Genomic DNA, 15,424 nt, shown 5'->3' on the forward strand with positions numbered 1-15,424 from the left:
ACTGCGCTAGCACATGTGTCCTTCCTCGTCTACAGGAACAGCTTGAAAACTTATGTTGGATGTGTTGTTTTTAAATTATTTGAGAATTTGGTCTTGACAACAGATTCGAACCTGTTTTTCAGTGGTTGTTGTTTGTTGATGTTGTTCATAAATGATTATCATTTCTTGAATTTTATATAGATTGGATCATTGGTTTTCCTGTTTGAATGGTTTTGCGCTAGTCATTTGTTTGGGGCCCTTTCCAGCTTGCTGTTCAGTGTGTGCCAAGACTGTTTTGAAGGCTGTTCTTTGACCTATAATGGTTTACTTCTACAAATTGTGACTTGGATGGAGAGTTGTCTCATTGGCACTCATACCATATCTTCTTATATCTATATATGCATTTTTAAATGCTTTTGTCACAATATTTCAAAAGGAAAATTATGATGCATACTTATACCAGTGTGCCGACTCCAAAGAAATGGCTACATAAAAATGACAGTTTTTAAGTAAATTATTTTTATTATAACTTTTTAAGCATTTCTAATAGTATTGATAAACCTCCATTATGGCTACATTTGCCCCAAGTTAAAGTATACATATAATTAAAACACAATTTTATACAAAACTTGTAATGTTTGCAGTTTATAGAATGTAATTGTGGATAAAATATATTTCCATTAAAAGCACATTAAAATCAACTCATACCTGATTGTACTTTCATGAAAACATTTCATGTGAGTATTTTTAATATTGTAATCTTTCATAAATCAAACAAATTAATCTTTTAATTTGAATATAAGTATATCCTTTCTTTAAGTCAGGGTCAACATTTCAGACAAATTTGGATTTTCTTGCATTACTATTTTACTGACAAAAAATATTTTCAATCAAAAATATTTTCCAGATTATTGCAGATAAAAAAAAAATCCAACATCTCTTCTTATGCATAGTCTTTGGAAAATTAGAAACAAAATTTTGCTTACTCCAATTGGTTAAAAAAAAATGGCCACTCATGCAGATACAGAACAAATAATCAATTTCTAGCACTTAAACTTTATATTAAATGCTGTACGAAAAAAAATACCTATTATTTTTATCAAAAATCCAGAGAATTAAGTGATAATTTTTCTCTGATTTTTACTTCTAACAGACTAATGTGGCCTCATTTACAAAATAACTAAGATATTATCAACTTTTACATCGAGTGCAACATTATCAACTGCCCTTACGATAAAACTCATGACTGAATAACATTTTAGCACCTAACTTCAATGAATTTATGAGAAGCATTTTACACTAAATGTTGCATGATACACAATCTTAATCTATATGTTATTCAAATTGCAATTGAAGAACACAATTCAATAAAAAAAAAATAAGTTTTCATTTTTTTTTTTTATTTTATTTGTGTAATTATGAAAAATATGAGCTAAAACAATTTCATTTTTTACTATGAATAAATTCATACCATGTTTACTTTTTAATCAAATTCTATTATTTCTGATTATAGCAAAATGTAAATTAATTAAAAACATCTTCGCAATGACATATTTAAAATGATAAATGACTTACGATAGGAATTTCAAAAATATGTAATTTAATTCAGAGTTATCTCCCTTAGACTGTGTAACATACAACATTGTCCCAGCAGTGATATTACAGGCAGTTTCTATGTAACATAGCACCATATCATCAGTGACCAAGGCCTTCTGCCCAGTATAGTAAGATTATAAAGACTAACTATGTACATTACTTAGAGGTATTTCAACACCAGCTTACAAATGCAATATAAGGAAACAGAAGGAATATAAAATTAATCTTTTTGTTGTTTTCTTGAAAAAAGGCAACATAAAGAAAATGGTTTAATTTTTTTCCCAATATATCAAATCATTTCAGTCTTCATTGTTCTTCAAAATATAAACAAAATATCAAATATACAGAAAACTGCTGATTTTTTTTCAAAATATTTTAAATCATTATAAGCAAAATAAAAACAGTAAATTTGGTAAAATATATCAAATTATTTCTGAACATTATTTAGCAAAATAAGCAGCAAATTTACACTTTCTATATATAACAGTATTCATTGTCAGTTTAAAAAAAAAGAAGTTTCTTCATATGCATTTGTAAGATAAAATAAACAAATATAGCCCACAGTTTTGAATAACATTTAGACCATACACAAAACATTCATGCCATTATTTTCACACTTAAATGAATGAAAATTGGTATATGTGAAAGATACATGGAATGAAAAAAAATCGCACATTTAAAACACAAACATATGTTCAATCTCTCATATATAAGGTACATGTATATAATATATAATAAATATAAAAACATGAAAAATTGGTATATACAAATTGTGTAAGGCTCATTCTTGTGAATGCCAATAGAAATATATAACAATATACAAAATGGAAGACAAATGATTTGTTGTCAACAACTAGAAAAACTTCGTTGTTAGAAACCTTGCCATTATCTCTACGATTCTACTATTTACAAAAATGATGGAAGTTAGTTTTCGTTGGAAAGATTTACTCAATTTGTTATTTAATAAATTTTGACAATATTAAAATATTCTGAACTTGCATATTCATTTTATAATGGGAAGACATTTAATGGTATCACAATATGTGTTCTCTGGAATGTGAGGGCTTGTGTAAAATGGCAAAATATATAAATATAAAAATCCTCTGAATTTTTCAACAGTTAAACATCGATAATTGTATAAAAATCAACAATGTTGGAAGACATAATATTAAAGTAATAAAACAAAAAATCCTTTTTTTCATTTTGCCAATCCAATCATTAAACTTCTTTTCTTGAAAAAAAATTAACAACATTATAAAATGCATAAATTCAATAAGTTAAACACTTTAATTTCAATGTAACCTTGTTAACTAACAACTTTGGAATGTAAGGCTAAAATAATGCTACTTCTAAGGATATATTTAAACTAGACTGTATCTCTATTTACAATGAAAAATGAAAAAGAAATTAAATCAAGTATATATCTATAACATAAAAACATGGATTTCTAAGAAAAAATCTAATTATATATGAATGATTTAAAATTGCACTTTATATTTATTGAATGAATGAAAACTTAAAAAACTACAACTACGGTAATATACAAATGCCTTATAAAAATGATAATTGTTCTAATGATAGTTTATTGCACTTTTAACATTATTTTGTTTCAGTTTGATCATTTAACAGGACTAATATATTAAAGAATTATAATGCATATATCTGAAAGGCCTTTATTCACCAAGCACTAAAGTTTTTTACAAAAAAATTGAGAGTTATCTCCCATATACCAAAATAATTTTACTTTTCCTTGTAATAAAGAAAGATTGGTATTTTAAGTAAAAATATTAAATTTAAACCGTATTTTTATCAGTTACCAATTAAATGTTGTTTTTCATGTAGTAACAGAAGTGATTTTCCTTCAAATTCTCTATCACAATACTGACAACAATAAATTTTAGTAACAGTTTTTTCAACAGTAACTTTTTTGTCACTAGGTTCTGAAGACAGGTCTTTTACAGTGTTACGATCTTGTCCTTCGCTAACAGAGGTAGAATCTGGTTCCCCTTCTTGCTCTTCTTCCTTACTCTTGGATTTCTTAACCAAGTGAACTTCAGGTTTTAGCGGTTTTTCACTATTCTTTCCTTGCTTTTCGATTATGGATTTAAATGTTTCATTGTCAATTTTTGTACTTGGAAAATGGCACTGAAGATGCTCAACGAGTTGCTCTTCTTTCAAGCAGCTAAAGTCACAATATGGACATGAATTTTGTGATCTTTCGCTATGCTGATGTTCATGATTATCTAACTCATCTTTAGAAGGTGTGCTAAATGGACAACGGTCACATTTGAACTCTTTGTACTCTTCTTCTTGGCTGACATCACTGTCTTCCATTGAACCTTGTCCATTGAAATATACTTGTGGAGCAAATTCTGGAGTTGATGGTTCATTGTTTTTATTGTCATATATGTCACTAGTTGGTGAACAAGTAGCATCACGTTTGTGCAGTTTCATATGCTGGGATAACAAATTCACTCGCTCCACACTGAAGGAACACTCGTTACATGTGTATCTCGCAGAAATTTTGTGTAAGGTTTTATGATATGTGTAACTGTTCTTACTGCTACAGCTAAACGGACAAAGTTTGCAAATGTAAATTTTCTTCCCGTCTGCTGTTCTTGCAGTAGTTATTCGGTTCAGTTTTTCCTCTAACAATGAACTTTTAACTGAATAGTCATTTATAACACTTTTATTGTTTTCTAATGCAAAGTCTCTGTTAAGGAAAACGATATCTGAAGGCGCAACGTTGAATCCGACCTCTGCCTGATGAACTTTACGATGCTGATACAACAAGTTTAACCTATCAGCACTCCAATTACAGAAATCACAAATGTACTTTTTATTTAGACCATGCATGTGTATATGACATTTGAAGCTTCGTAATGCATTACATCGATATGGACACTGATTGCACGAGTAACGGACTTTTTGAGTTATGTTCCCAGACAAATTCATTGACATTTGTTGCTGTAGAGCAATAGGATCCATCTCTGCAAGACTGTCATCTGATTCCTCCCCACTGAAATGTTTCCTCCTCAACTTAGCCGAATTGCCTTCTAAGTCTTCTTGTTCTAAGTGAGCTATTTCATCATCAACAAATTCTCCTCCTTCCAAATCATCCATATATTCTCCTTCATCCATAAACTCTTTCTCATCTTCCATTTCATGATCAGAAAATTCTGTTGTGTTTGCATTTTTTAGGATTTCAAGACCTTTTTCATCTTTGGGATCAATAATTAAAGTTTGGAAATACTTGTCGGCTTGTTCATTAGTAAAATCGTCATTTCCCATTCGCTGTACAAATTTTTCTCCCATATTTGGGTGCTTAAGATGAAGTTCAGAGTGATTAAATAGGCTGCTCTTTCTGTAGGCCGTAAAAGCACAACGTGAACATTTGTAACGTATTTGTCCGGCATTGTTCGATAGTTTGTTCAATATATTGTTCATTCTTACTTCAGTCAATACTGGTTGTTCAATCTGGCTGTCACTTTGTTCTGTCGACCTTGCGTTATCCTCGTCATCAGAGGACTCTAACTTTGGTTCATATGGCTCACGGTGTACAACAAGATGCTGTAACAGTTCTTCGATTGTTCCAACATGGAAATCACAATATTCACACTTGTGTTTCTCACCACTTCCATGTAACATGATATGTTGTTGAAGTTTCTTGATAGTTTTACATTTGAACGGACATTTTGTGCATGTTGGCAGTATCATTGGTCCCTTGTTCGAACATCCATTTTCATCAATGGTACCTTCATACTCGGTAAATGGCGTGTCTTCATATTTTTCTACGAAGATAGGCTCTGTTGGATGAATGCTATCTTTATGGTTATAAATGAGTTTAAGATTGTCTGCGCCATAATTACATACATCACAGCAATATTTCTTCCCACAGTTGTGTTGACGAGCATGGTTTCCAGTGTTGGCGGCATTACTACTAACGTATGAACAGCTTGGACATTTGTAGTTTTTACGACCATTGATCATGCAGAGTTGTATTGGAATTCCTCTCCAGTTTGCCATTCCACGTATAGTCAGTACTGGTTTTTGTCCATTAATTGCCATTGTACTATAAATTTTCATTTCTCTGTTTGCAGATTCTTCCAATTGTTCTTGCATGTCCATTTCTTGTCCATAATCTGATCCATCAAAGGAGCTGTTTAAACTTTCTGAATCTATGCCCCATCTCTTGTCTTCTCCTTTCCCACTTGGTGTGAGACGGATCTTCTCCTCTGGTGTACCCCTCCAAACATCCCCATGAGTTCCTTTCATGTGCTGATACAACAGATTCAACCTATCAATGCTATAGTCACAGAATCGGCAGGTATGACGGCAGTTGCTTCCATGTCTTTCAATATGTCGTAGGTAAGTTACAGCATTTGGAGCAGTGAACGAGCATTTTGTGCATTGGAATGATCGCCCTCTCTTTTGTGGACTTGTAGATTTCTTAGCACGGGCCATTGCTTGTTGTTGGAGCTGCATGGCGACAGCGTTTTGAGCACGGCTATCATTAAGTCTTTGATGGAGTGACTGTGTCAAGGCAGACACTGTGGATGGCATTGAGGCCACTGACGGAGTTGTATGAACTGAGGCAGATGATGGCTTTGGCTCAATTGGACGATATTTGTACAAGTTAAACATAGGATTCTGTTGAAGTTGTGCCTGAAGTTGTGGTAACGCTTGTTTTGGTGTCATAGATATTGGATGCTCAAAAGTGTTGGCATTTGATACTGGTACTGGCTGACGTGTAGGCAGACTCATTCCAGTAGATGACTGTGGTTTGTCGTTTGTTTCTTGTGCCTTCAACTCATTTGGATGGACCTGGGATGCATGTTGATACACAGTCGCCAGGTTTGGAAACATAGCTGGACACCATTCACAATGGAATGGATATGCTGGGTTGATTGGTTGCTGGTTGACAGTCCTAGCAGCATGGTGATGGATTGACACTGTAGGCTTTTGCTGTTGTGCTGAAGATACTGGAGTTGATGAACGAGTTAGATCTAAAGCACCAGAGAAATTGAGTGGTTTATTATTATGGGACTGGTTCATGTCAGATGCATCAAGCTGGTACTCTTGGTCTGTTCCAACTATTTTACAATCATCGTATTCATCCTCTTGGCCTTCATTATTATCCTCTTCCATTTTTTCAGGTTCATGGGTACTTTCATGCATCATGATGCTAGACTTTGAAAATGATGTAAAGTGGCATTTTGAGCACTTGAATTGCTGTGAGGGTTGAGATGGTTTACGTCGATGTTTATGAAGTGTTCGGCTAGAGACGTCCATGGATGATGAATTTTCATCATCATTTCTGATTAATGATGATCCATTCTGTTGTGATGATGGTGATGGAGCGTTTTGTTGTGACGCCGGTGAAGCTACAGAATTTGTGGAATGTGTTTTCTTATGTTGAAGGAATGATGGCAAGTCTGGTGCTTTGAAATGACATTGCTTGCATTTAAATTTGTCATTAGTCTCCTGTGGAATGTTGGCTGAACCATGCATCTTCAAATGTGCCTGATAGCTGAATTTTTTGTACGTGGCATATTGGCACTGGTCGCACTTGTAAAGCTGTCTTTCATCTTCCTGCTGCATTTGTGACATTTGGTTTTCATGATGATTTTTGTGTGCAAGTTTAAACTTATCTTGCAAATACATTGGTGATGAATCCTCAGACTGGGGCATAAAAGAGTTCTCATGTCCGTATGTACGCATGTGTTTCTTAAGATCACATTTCCATCTTGAACTATATCCACATACGGTGCAGCTGAACGGTTTATTCTCGGAATGTAAGACAGAGTGACGTTTGAGTTCAGCAGGGCTGTTTCCAACAAAAGGACATTCGAGGCATTCATAGGTCATAACTTTCTCATTCTGATCATTTTCAGTCATGTTCTGCATAAATCCATTATAGACAAATCTTGGCTGCATGTTTTCTTGCATATCGCTATGTGGTCTAAATGGCTGAGGTGTATCTTGATGGAATGCTCCCTCTGTGTTGACAGTTACATTTGGTGGCGGTAGTTTTCTAATTTTGGTTGTGTCAATAACATCTTTAATGGTTCCGCCTCCACAACGTTTCAAATGTTTGACGACATCCCACTTCCATTTACTTTTATAGCTGCATCTAGGGCAATGATAAGGCTTCTCATCAGAATGATTTTTCATGTGCTGTTGTATTTCAGATGGCCATCTGGCTCGATATTCACATAATCTACATTTGTACGGTAACAGAATATCAGTTCCATCAGCGTCTTTCATGGTCAAACCATCTTTGACCTTAATGAAATGTTCTCTTCCTGATTGGTTAGAGTCATCTGATGATGGGATCAAATTTTCCATTTCTTTCAAAGTTGAAAAGGACGATCTCTCCATGCCACCTTTACCATATAAATCATTGTTCTTTGGTGGTTCTGAAGAAGCACGATTAGATTGATATTCAACTGATCCAGCAGTGATATAACCATCACGAGACAAATTGTTATTTGTATCTTCCAGTAAACTTAATTCAGTGTCAGATAATCTACGTTTCTTGCTGCTAGATTCTTGTAGATAACTATTAGAAAATCGTTTGTGACCAAATTGATCCTTGTCCACCAAAGCAGCTGCAGCAGTCGACAACATCTGCAGAGATCCACCATACATGCTATTCCCTCCATATGGAGATGGGGTTGACTGAGGTGTACTTGGTGTGGTCTTTGCTGATGCAGTTGGTGTATTTTGTTCACGGCGCTTGTATGGATTCTGAAGTGTGCTATGACTTTTTTCAAAATGTTTGACTAAGTCCCATTTCCATTTATATGTAGATCCACACACCATACAAATGAAGGGTCGTTCCTCAGAATGTGATACAGCATGTTTTTGAAGCTCAGCTGGCCATTTTGCAACGAAATCACACATGTTACATTTCAGATATTTTGGTTCTGTTGTTGTTGATATTTCCTGAGAGGCTATGTTGTTCAGTGGCATTTTGAGAAGATGATATGTCTGTTGCAGTCCATGAGGTATTTTCTGAATTGCTTCTTTATGCTCTTGGATTTTTTCAAGATGATTTTCAGCGAAATGTTTGTTCAAATCATCAACGCCATTAAAATGTTCTTGGCATTCAGCACATTTGAATGCACGCTTGTTGAGATGTAGAGTCATATGGGAGCTATAATCAACTAAAGTTTTAGCTATGAAGCCACAACGTGAGCACTGAAGTACAGGGTTCTCATCTTTAGCTTCTTCTTTTTGTAAATCTTCTCCATTTTGATTATCTCCCCATTGGAGTTCTTGTTTAATACCACGATACTTCTGAAACATCCCATGATCCATCTGATCTAATCTTACTCGGTTCTTGTTGTAATCCATACTCTTATTCATAGATAAATTCATTTCTTTGTGAAAGGAGAAATCAAGGGGCTGCTCATCTCTGTTGCCAGATCTTTCTCTAGGCAGGCTCCTACTATGTTGGTTATATCCAAGGTCCGGACTCATCCTGGGATGTTGTTGCATTTTTTGCTGTTGATAATAAGTTGGTGCATTGCTGATGAATGGTCCAATAGACCTGGGCATGACAACAGGTGAAACTGACATATCTTCCATCTTTTCATGCATGACTGGAGTTGATGTTCCAGAATGAGGTGTTGAATGATTCATAGCTGTCAACCGACTTCTCTCAGACGGTGGCACGGGATAACGATATTTCATATTGCTGACTGCATTAAGCTTAGCTAATCCTGGAGGAGGCTTACTTGAATCGGGAAGATCACCAATATGTTTTTCTTTCCAATGTTTGTTCAAAGATTTTCGCCATTTGTAAACATTGCCACATTTAGAACAGGCATATTTGATTCCAGTTTCATCAAAGACTTCAAAGTACTTTCCAGGATCAACCTCTTGTCTTGTTTTTCTCTTTTTCTTTTCTCCCTCTGGAGCCTCTGGTATGACAGTAGTAATGGGAGTTTCCTCTTCCTCCTCCTCCTCCTCTACCTCGTCTTCCTCATCATCGTGCATTGGAACATTCATTCTAATTATGTCACTTCCAGCGGTACTTTTATTATCTTTTTCTGAAAAACTGCTATCGAGATCTGAGCCATTCAGTAGAAGACTGCTATCTTTTCCAGAGAAGTGCAGTTTGTGATGACGTGGAAGTTTCTGCTTGTATTTTGTTGCATATTCACAAATGTTACATTCATAGATAGTTATGTCTGCATTGTGGCCATCTTTTTGATGATGCAGATAAGTTTTTGCACTTGTAGAGCTGAAATCACATTGTCCACATACGTAAGTACGATTCTGAATGTTGCCACTACGTGTGGGTGTTTTGATGCCACTTGGTGATTGGTCCTCACGATCCTCGGCTATAATAAGTCGACCTTCATCATCTTCCATTTCATGACTTAAATTTGAATGCTGATCAAAGTCCCTCTCACCATTCATGTGTGCTAGGTCTTCAATATCACCCATAGGTTCTTCTATACGGTCTGGGTTATCTCCCATTATGTTTTGTTCAGTTTTGTCCGTTATTGATGTATCTAATTTATTAGAAATATCTATTGATTTTTTAGATTGTTCACTTGTGGGTAATGAGTTTTGTTCAGGAACCTGATCAGTAGATGATCTAGATTCTGCTCTTTTCGTTGGTTGACTTTTTCGTCTCCTTCCTCCCAATGAGCGTATTAAGTCTGGATCGGTGTCCTGAGAATGTGCGAACTTCTGATGATCCAGAAATTCCTTTGGATCGGTACAACGAAACTTGCACTGTTTACAAAGTCGACTTCGTCCTTTGTGATTGTTTAGATCATTCCCATCATCCTCTGTTTTAGTGGAATCTTCTGACATGTCTTGCAGTTATCACACTGGATATCCTGAAAATAAAAAAAGATTTTGAATAACGATGTCTAATAAAATATTTATAGTTTTGACTAAGGTAGTATGTACCTGTAAACAACCATTTTAAGGAAAGTTTATGCATTGAAAATATATTCAGATTAAAAAAGTGACAAATTCCGTCTATAGGGATGATTCAAGACAGACACACGATTGATAAACAAACAACAACAACATACATTTTTCTCAATTCTATTATCATTATATGATTCCCCCACTATTTAACTTCATTTTTCTGATTAAAAGTATTATTATGACTTTTTTTCAACTTTTTACCATCATTTTTCACATTGATATTATTATCTTATTCTATCATATGCACCCCCCTATTGTTACCTATATTATTCTAAATACTATTATCATTATAGGCCTCCCCCACTTGTTACCTATATTATTCTAATAACTATTAACATTATTCCTCCCCCACTTATTAGCTACATTTTTTCTCATCACTATTATAATGCCTTTTCCTTGTTCCTAGTTACCTGCATTTTTTTCTCATGAATATTAATATAACCCCTCCCCCCTCTTTTTTACCTTCATTTTTCTCACACCTCAATGAGGTTTATAAAACTTATTCTCTCCCTGGTGGTCTATAGAATTGTCAGTAGAATTCCTTTTAGATATCAACAGTAAATCAGTTATAAGGAATAATCAATCATCTAGCTTTAGGGCTGATACATATACAACCATTTTATTAACCAATTAAATTTTAATGAAATTTAATGATGTAGTATTAACTTTTATCAAAGACCTAGAGGATATATGTGTATTTCCTTACTTTTAGTATCTATGGAAAGAAAAGTTGTTTACTTAATCTATGTCAACCCCACTCTCCTCCGTTCATTCCATTGAAATGAAATAATTTCCTAACTAGTATCCATGGAAAGAAAAGTAGTTTTATACTTTATATAATATAACCCCACTTTTCTCTGTTCATTCCTTTGTTACAGTATTAAAAATAATTTTAATTATCTTTCAAATTTCACAACTAAAACTGACATCACATAAAAAAAATTGTTTTTGCAGATAAACAATCTTAAAATGTGTCCAATGAATTTAATGAGTCAATTTTGAGGTGAATTCCCTCGAAACAAATTGTTTGTCTCAACCATTTAAAGACATTCCCATGTTAAACAGCCAAATTACAGGTAAGACATACAAGACAAAAGGAATGTGAACAACCTTTTGTTACCTGTCCCCAGGCAGTCTTGTTAGCCATTTCCTTTTCACAAAGTAATTCCATCTCTATATCAAAGACTTAATCATTAAAATATTATCTCTTTTGTATGCTTCAATTCTTTACAGAAATTGTTAGGTAAACTGAACAATTGGGGCCTGACTGAAGGGAGAATTATCATTTGTTTAATCAGGTGATTAATTTGACAATAGTATATTCTGGTAATATTATTTAATATCTCCTTGAACAATTCACTGATTCACCGATAAACTTTAAGGTAGAAGAATAGTAGAGTATTCTTCCGAGTTCTATTTTTTTTACCATATAAACAAAGCATATATCATGGCATTATGTATGCAAAGTAGATGAATTCTTATTCAATTTAAAATATGCATAGTCACTTTTTGAAACTTTTTATTTGCATAAACTTCAAAAGTTCAATATTTTTTCTATTCTTTGCAGAGTTCAAGTCCCTTTTTATGGTTTTTCAATAACATGGACTCCAACTAAGGTGTGATAAACATGTTCCAATTTTCTCTGAGAAAACCAATTAAATACCAAGTTTCACCAAAAATCCTGGAGATTAATTAAATGATAAAGTGTCTTTATATCAAAAAGTAGGATAATTAGATAGGAATTGTTAAAAACCCAGCAGAAAAGTCTTTGGATAATAGTGCCATTATGAATCGGTCATGTGTAACCAAATTTGACAGTAATTACAGGTATATGTTTACGAAGGTGAGAAACATGTCCATGAAGAATGACCATTCAACATAAATGGTCACTTGTCACACCAATCTCCCTGCTGGCATTCATCTAATTTATGGAATGCCTGTTTTGTTAAGATGGCTCCAGGTCAAGGTTCAATCATAATGTATTGTGTTGCCAATATTTCTTCCACAAAATGCCAAAATATTTACATAAATGTTTATTCATAAGTCTGAAAGGAACTATTTATTTTACTGAAAGAACATATAATGTTTTCTTTATAACAAATTCCTGTCTTTTTTAAGAACAATAACTTATATAAACTTACTATACATATATTTGCATCAAATAGTGTACATTTAAACTGAATCCTTTAAGTGTATGCATCAAATCAGTTGTGAAATTGGTAATTTCCCAAAATGATACTTATTTTTTTAATTTTGAAAAGCTTTCAGGAAGTTCCCTCTATGAGATTACTAAGGATAATATTTCATTATCAAAACCTGCATCTAAATGGAAAGGAAAACATGCATAAATTGTAATCTTCCAGGAAGAAAAAAATGGTTTGAAATAAAATTGATGAAATGTATATTTTAAAAGGTTTAAATATAATATCCTCACTAAATAAATTTCTACAATGGAAACTCCTTTCTAGTGCTGCTTTTTTTTCTCTATAAATTTAAAAGTTATTAAATCGAAGTAAAATTTTGAAATTTGTGAACAAAAGTGTAATAGTCTCCTTGTAAAAACAATATTCAATCCAATTGCATTCTACTTATCAACCCCTTAGCTAATAAAATCGTATGAAAACGAATCCAATAAAATTTACAGAAAACAATCCTCAGATATTATAAACATCCCAAGTTATCAGTTTTTGGCTTAATCAGGATATGTTCCAAAGTTCTGTATACTAAGTGATAATATAGGACCAAACTTGTACCCTGTTATCAGGATTGGGGCCATTTGGTTCCCTTTCAGATGGTACTTTGAACTGATTCTGTTTGCATTTGTTACAAGATTTATCTTATCTTGTCCCAAAGTTTATTTGTACTTTTTATCTTAATATTGTGTAACTTAATATGTGTTCAAAAATTGTCATACTTTTCAAAAATCATTACAATATTCTTATTCATTTTGAATGTTTTTCTTTACATTTAAAAAATGTAATCATATTTACATCCATGAAATCATAAAAAGTGTTATCATAATTTATATCTTTGACAAATTATCAATAGATGCTCTTATCACAAGGCAATGATTATGTTGAAACAAGGGAGTTAACTCTGGTTGACTTTTCCAACTCTAAAAAATCTTTTGAACCTTTGCAATCTTGTAAAACATCTGAATACAAGGCTTAATAAGTAATTAGATGGTTAGAATGCCTGGATGTATATGTTTTTAGACTTTGATGTTAAACAGGTAAACTGTCTTTGAAGTACAAAGACAATTTTTAAGGTGTAACAAGAAAATCCAGGTAACAGTCATTAATCAGCTGACTGAGAAGCCCCAGGTATTTGTTAAAGCAATCTCCATGCCTGTAGACAAGTTGTCTGTCATCAAATGGCACTGAGGTGATACAATGGAATATTATGTCAAAAATATGTCTCATTTGTTCCCATTATTTTTATTTATTTGGGAACATCTCCAAAACCAAAGTTACATGTAAATACCCCCTGCAGGAATTGGTTTTTTTTTCTATTACAAAATCATCTATAACAATATTTATGAGAAAGTAAGACAAATCAGTTGCAATTTAAATAAAGATCTTAAAAATAAAAAGTTGAGTTTTTCAAAGTTAAAACACTTGATTCAAACTTTAAAAGTTTAATGAAAGTGTATTTTAGTTTTTAACAAAAGGAAAGAATGCCCCCACACTTTCCCTCTTCCTTTTTGTGCCATTAGTAGCAAAAAGATAAAAACATATGGAATATGTCTGTGCAATAAACTGCCTAAACCTCAGGCCATTTATATATATGACTATACTGCCAAGTTTGGTCGGCTTTTACAAAAACACAGGTGAATTCAATCCCCAGGTAAAAATACTATCATCTAAATCCTGAGTTACTATTTCATCTTTAATGAATACCTTTACATCTGAAGCATGACAAAAAACATTATGCTTGGAATCTCATACTTAACAAAATGATCAAGTTTCAACATCGCCACGGGAATAAAAAAATCATATCAGGTCACCTGAACCGAAAACATGAAAACATCCTTAATGTACCTTTAATTGCTTTTTCTCTATTTTTGGTGGTTAATAAGGATGTTCCATTATAAGGGACTGTTTGTTCCAAATGGTACTATATCCTATTCAAGTCATTTAATAATAATGCTTTTTAAAAGTCACTTTTTAAAAAGAAACTAGAGAATTTCCCTGATTCATAGATTAAACCTATCTTCGCAACACAACCCAGCCATAAAAGGAAATCATGACACTTTGATACAATTGCCTCTTAGATGTCTTTCGTCACTTAGACACAAAAATTCTCAAACCAAATCTATATTTAAGTACTTCTTTGAACTCGTTGTTGGACTTTCGGATCCTAATCTCAAGTATTTCTTTTGAAGTTCTTAAAATTGACTTTCATTGTGAGAATTTTATGAATATGCATTGTCAGGACCCGAATAAATTATCAGGTCTATTAAAGCAGCATTCCTGAGAATAAGTCTCCACTGAAATTTCACCTGTCAGAATTCTAAATGAATTTGTAATCAAAATGTACCTTTATCAATCAAAAGTGGGTGACACCTCAGACTTAATTAACATGTTCATGCCACATAGCAATTTTCATCTATCTTTTTTTTTTCATATTTGGTTATATATTTTGGAGTCATCTTTGAAAAATGTTCTTTTCACTTTATAAATGAAGATGACATATCAAACAGACCCTGAGGGTCTACATCTTAATCAAAGAATCTACCAAGTGTTAAATAGCTTTTTTTTTCTTTGAGTCAGAATATAATTTAGTTTAGATAGTAGATAAACCTCTCCCCATTTACCAAAAAATCAACTTTTATGTCATTATGATAATATATTACAAAAATGATTACTTAGATGGTCCTGTTCCAAATATGGTC

General features: G+C 33.1%; 1 protein-coding gene across 7 annotated transcripts in view; it reads right to left on the reverse strand.

Annotated features, from left to right (window-relative positions):
- Positions 1-481: 481 nt before the first annotated feature.
- LOC134721271 (uncharacterized) overlaps positions 482-15,424 on the reverse strand; it is a 42,401-nt gene continuing 27,458 nt past the window's right edge. For all 7 annotated transcript variants that reach the window (XM_063584137.1, XM_063584141.1, XM_063584138.1 and 4 more), the window contains one exon: positions 482-10,433. In XM_063584137.1, the coding sequence (XP_063440207.1) occupies positions 3,385-10,407 (7,023 nt within the window). In that variant the 5' untranslated portion in view covers positions 10,408-10,433 and the 3' untranslated portion in view covers positions 482-3,384. The remainder of the gene's footprint in view (positions 10,434-15,424) is intronic.

Source organism: Mytilus trossulus, chromosome 6 (genome assembly GCF_036588685.1).
Source record: "Mytilus trossulus isolate FHL-02 chromosome 6, PNRI_Mtr1.1.1.hap1, whole genome shotgun sequence".
Classification (NCBI taxonomy): Eukaryota; Metazoa; Mollusca; class Bivalvia; order Mytilida; family Mytilidae; genus Mytilus; species Mytilus trossulus.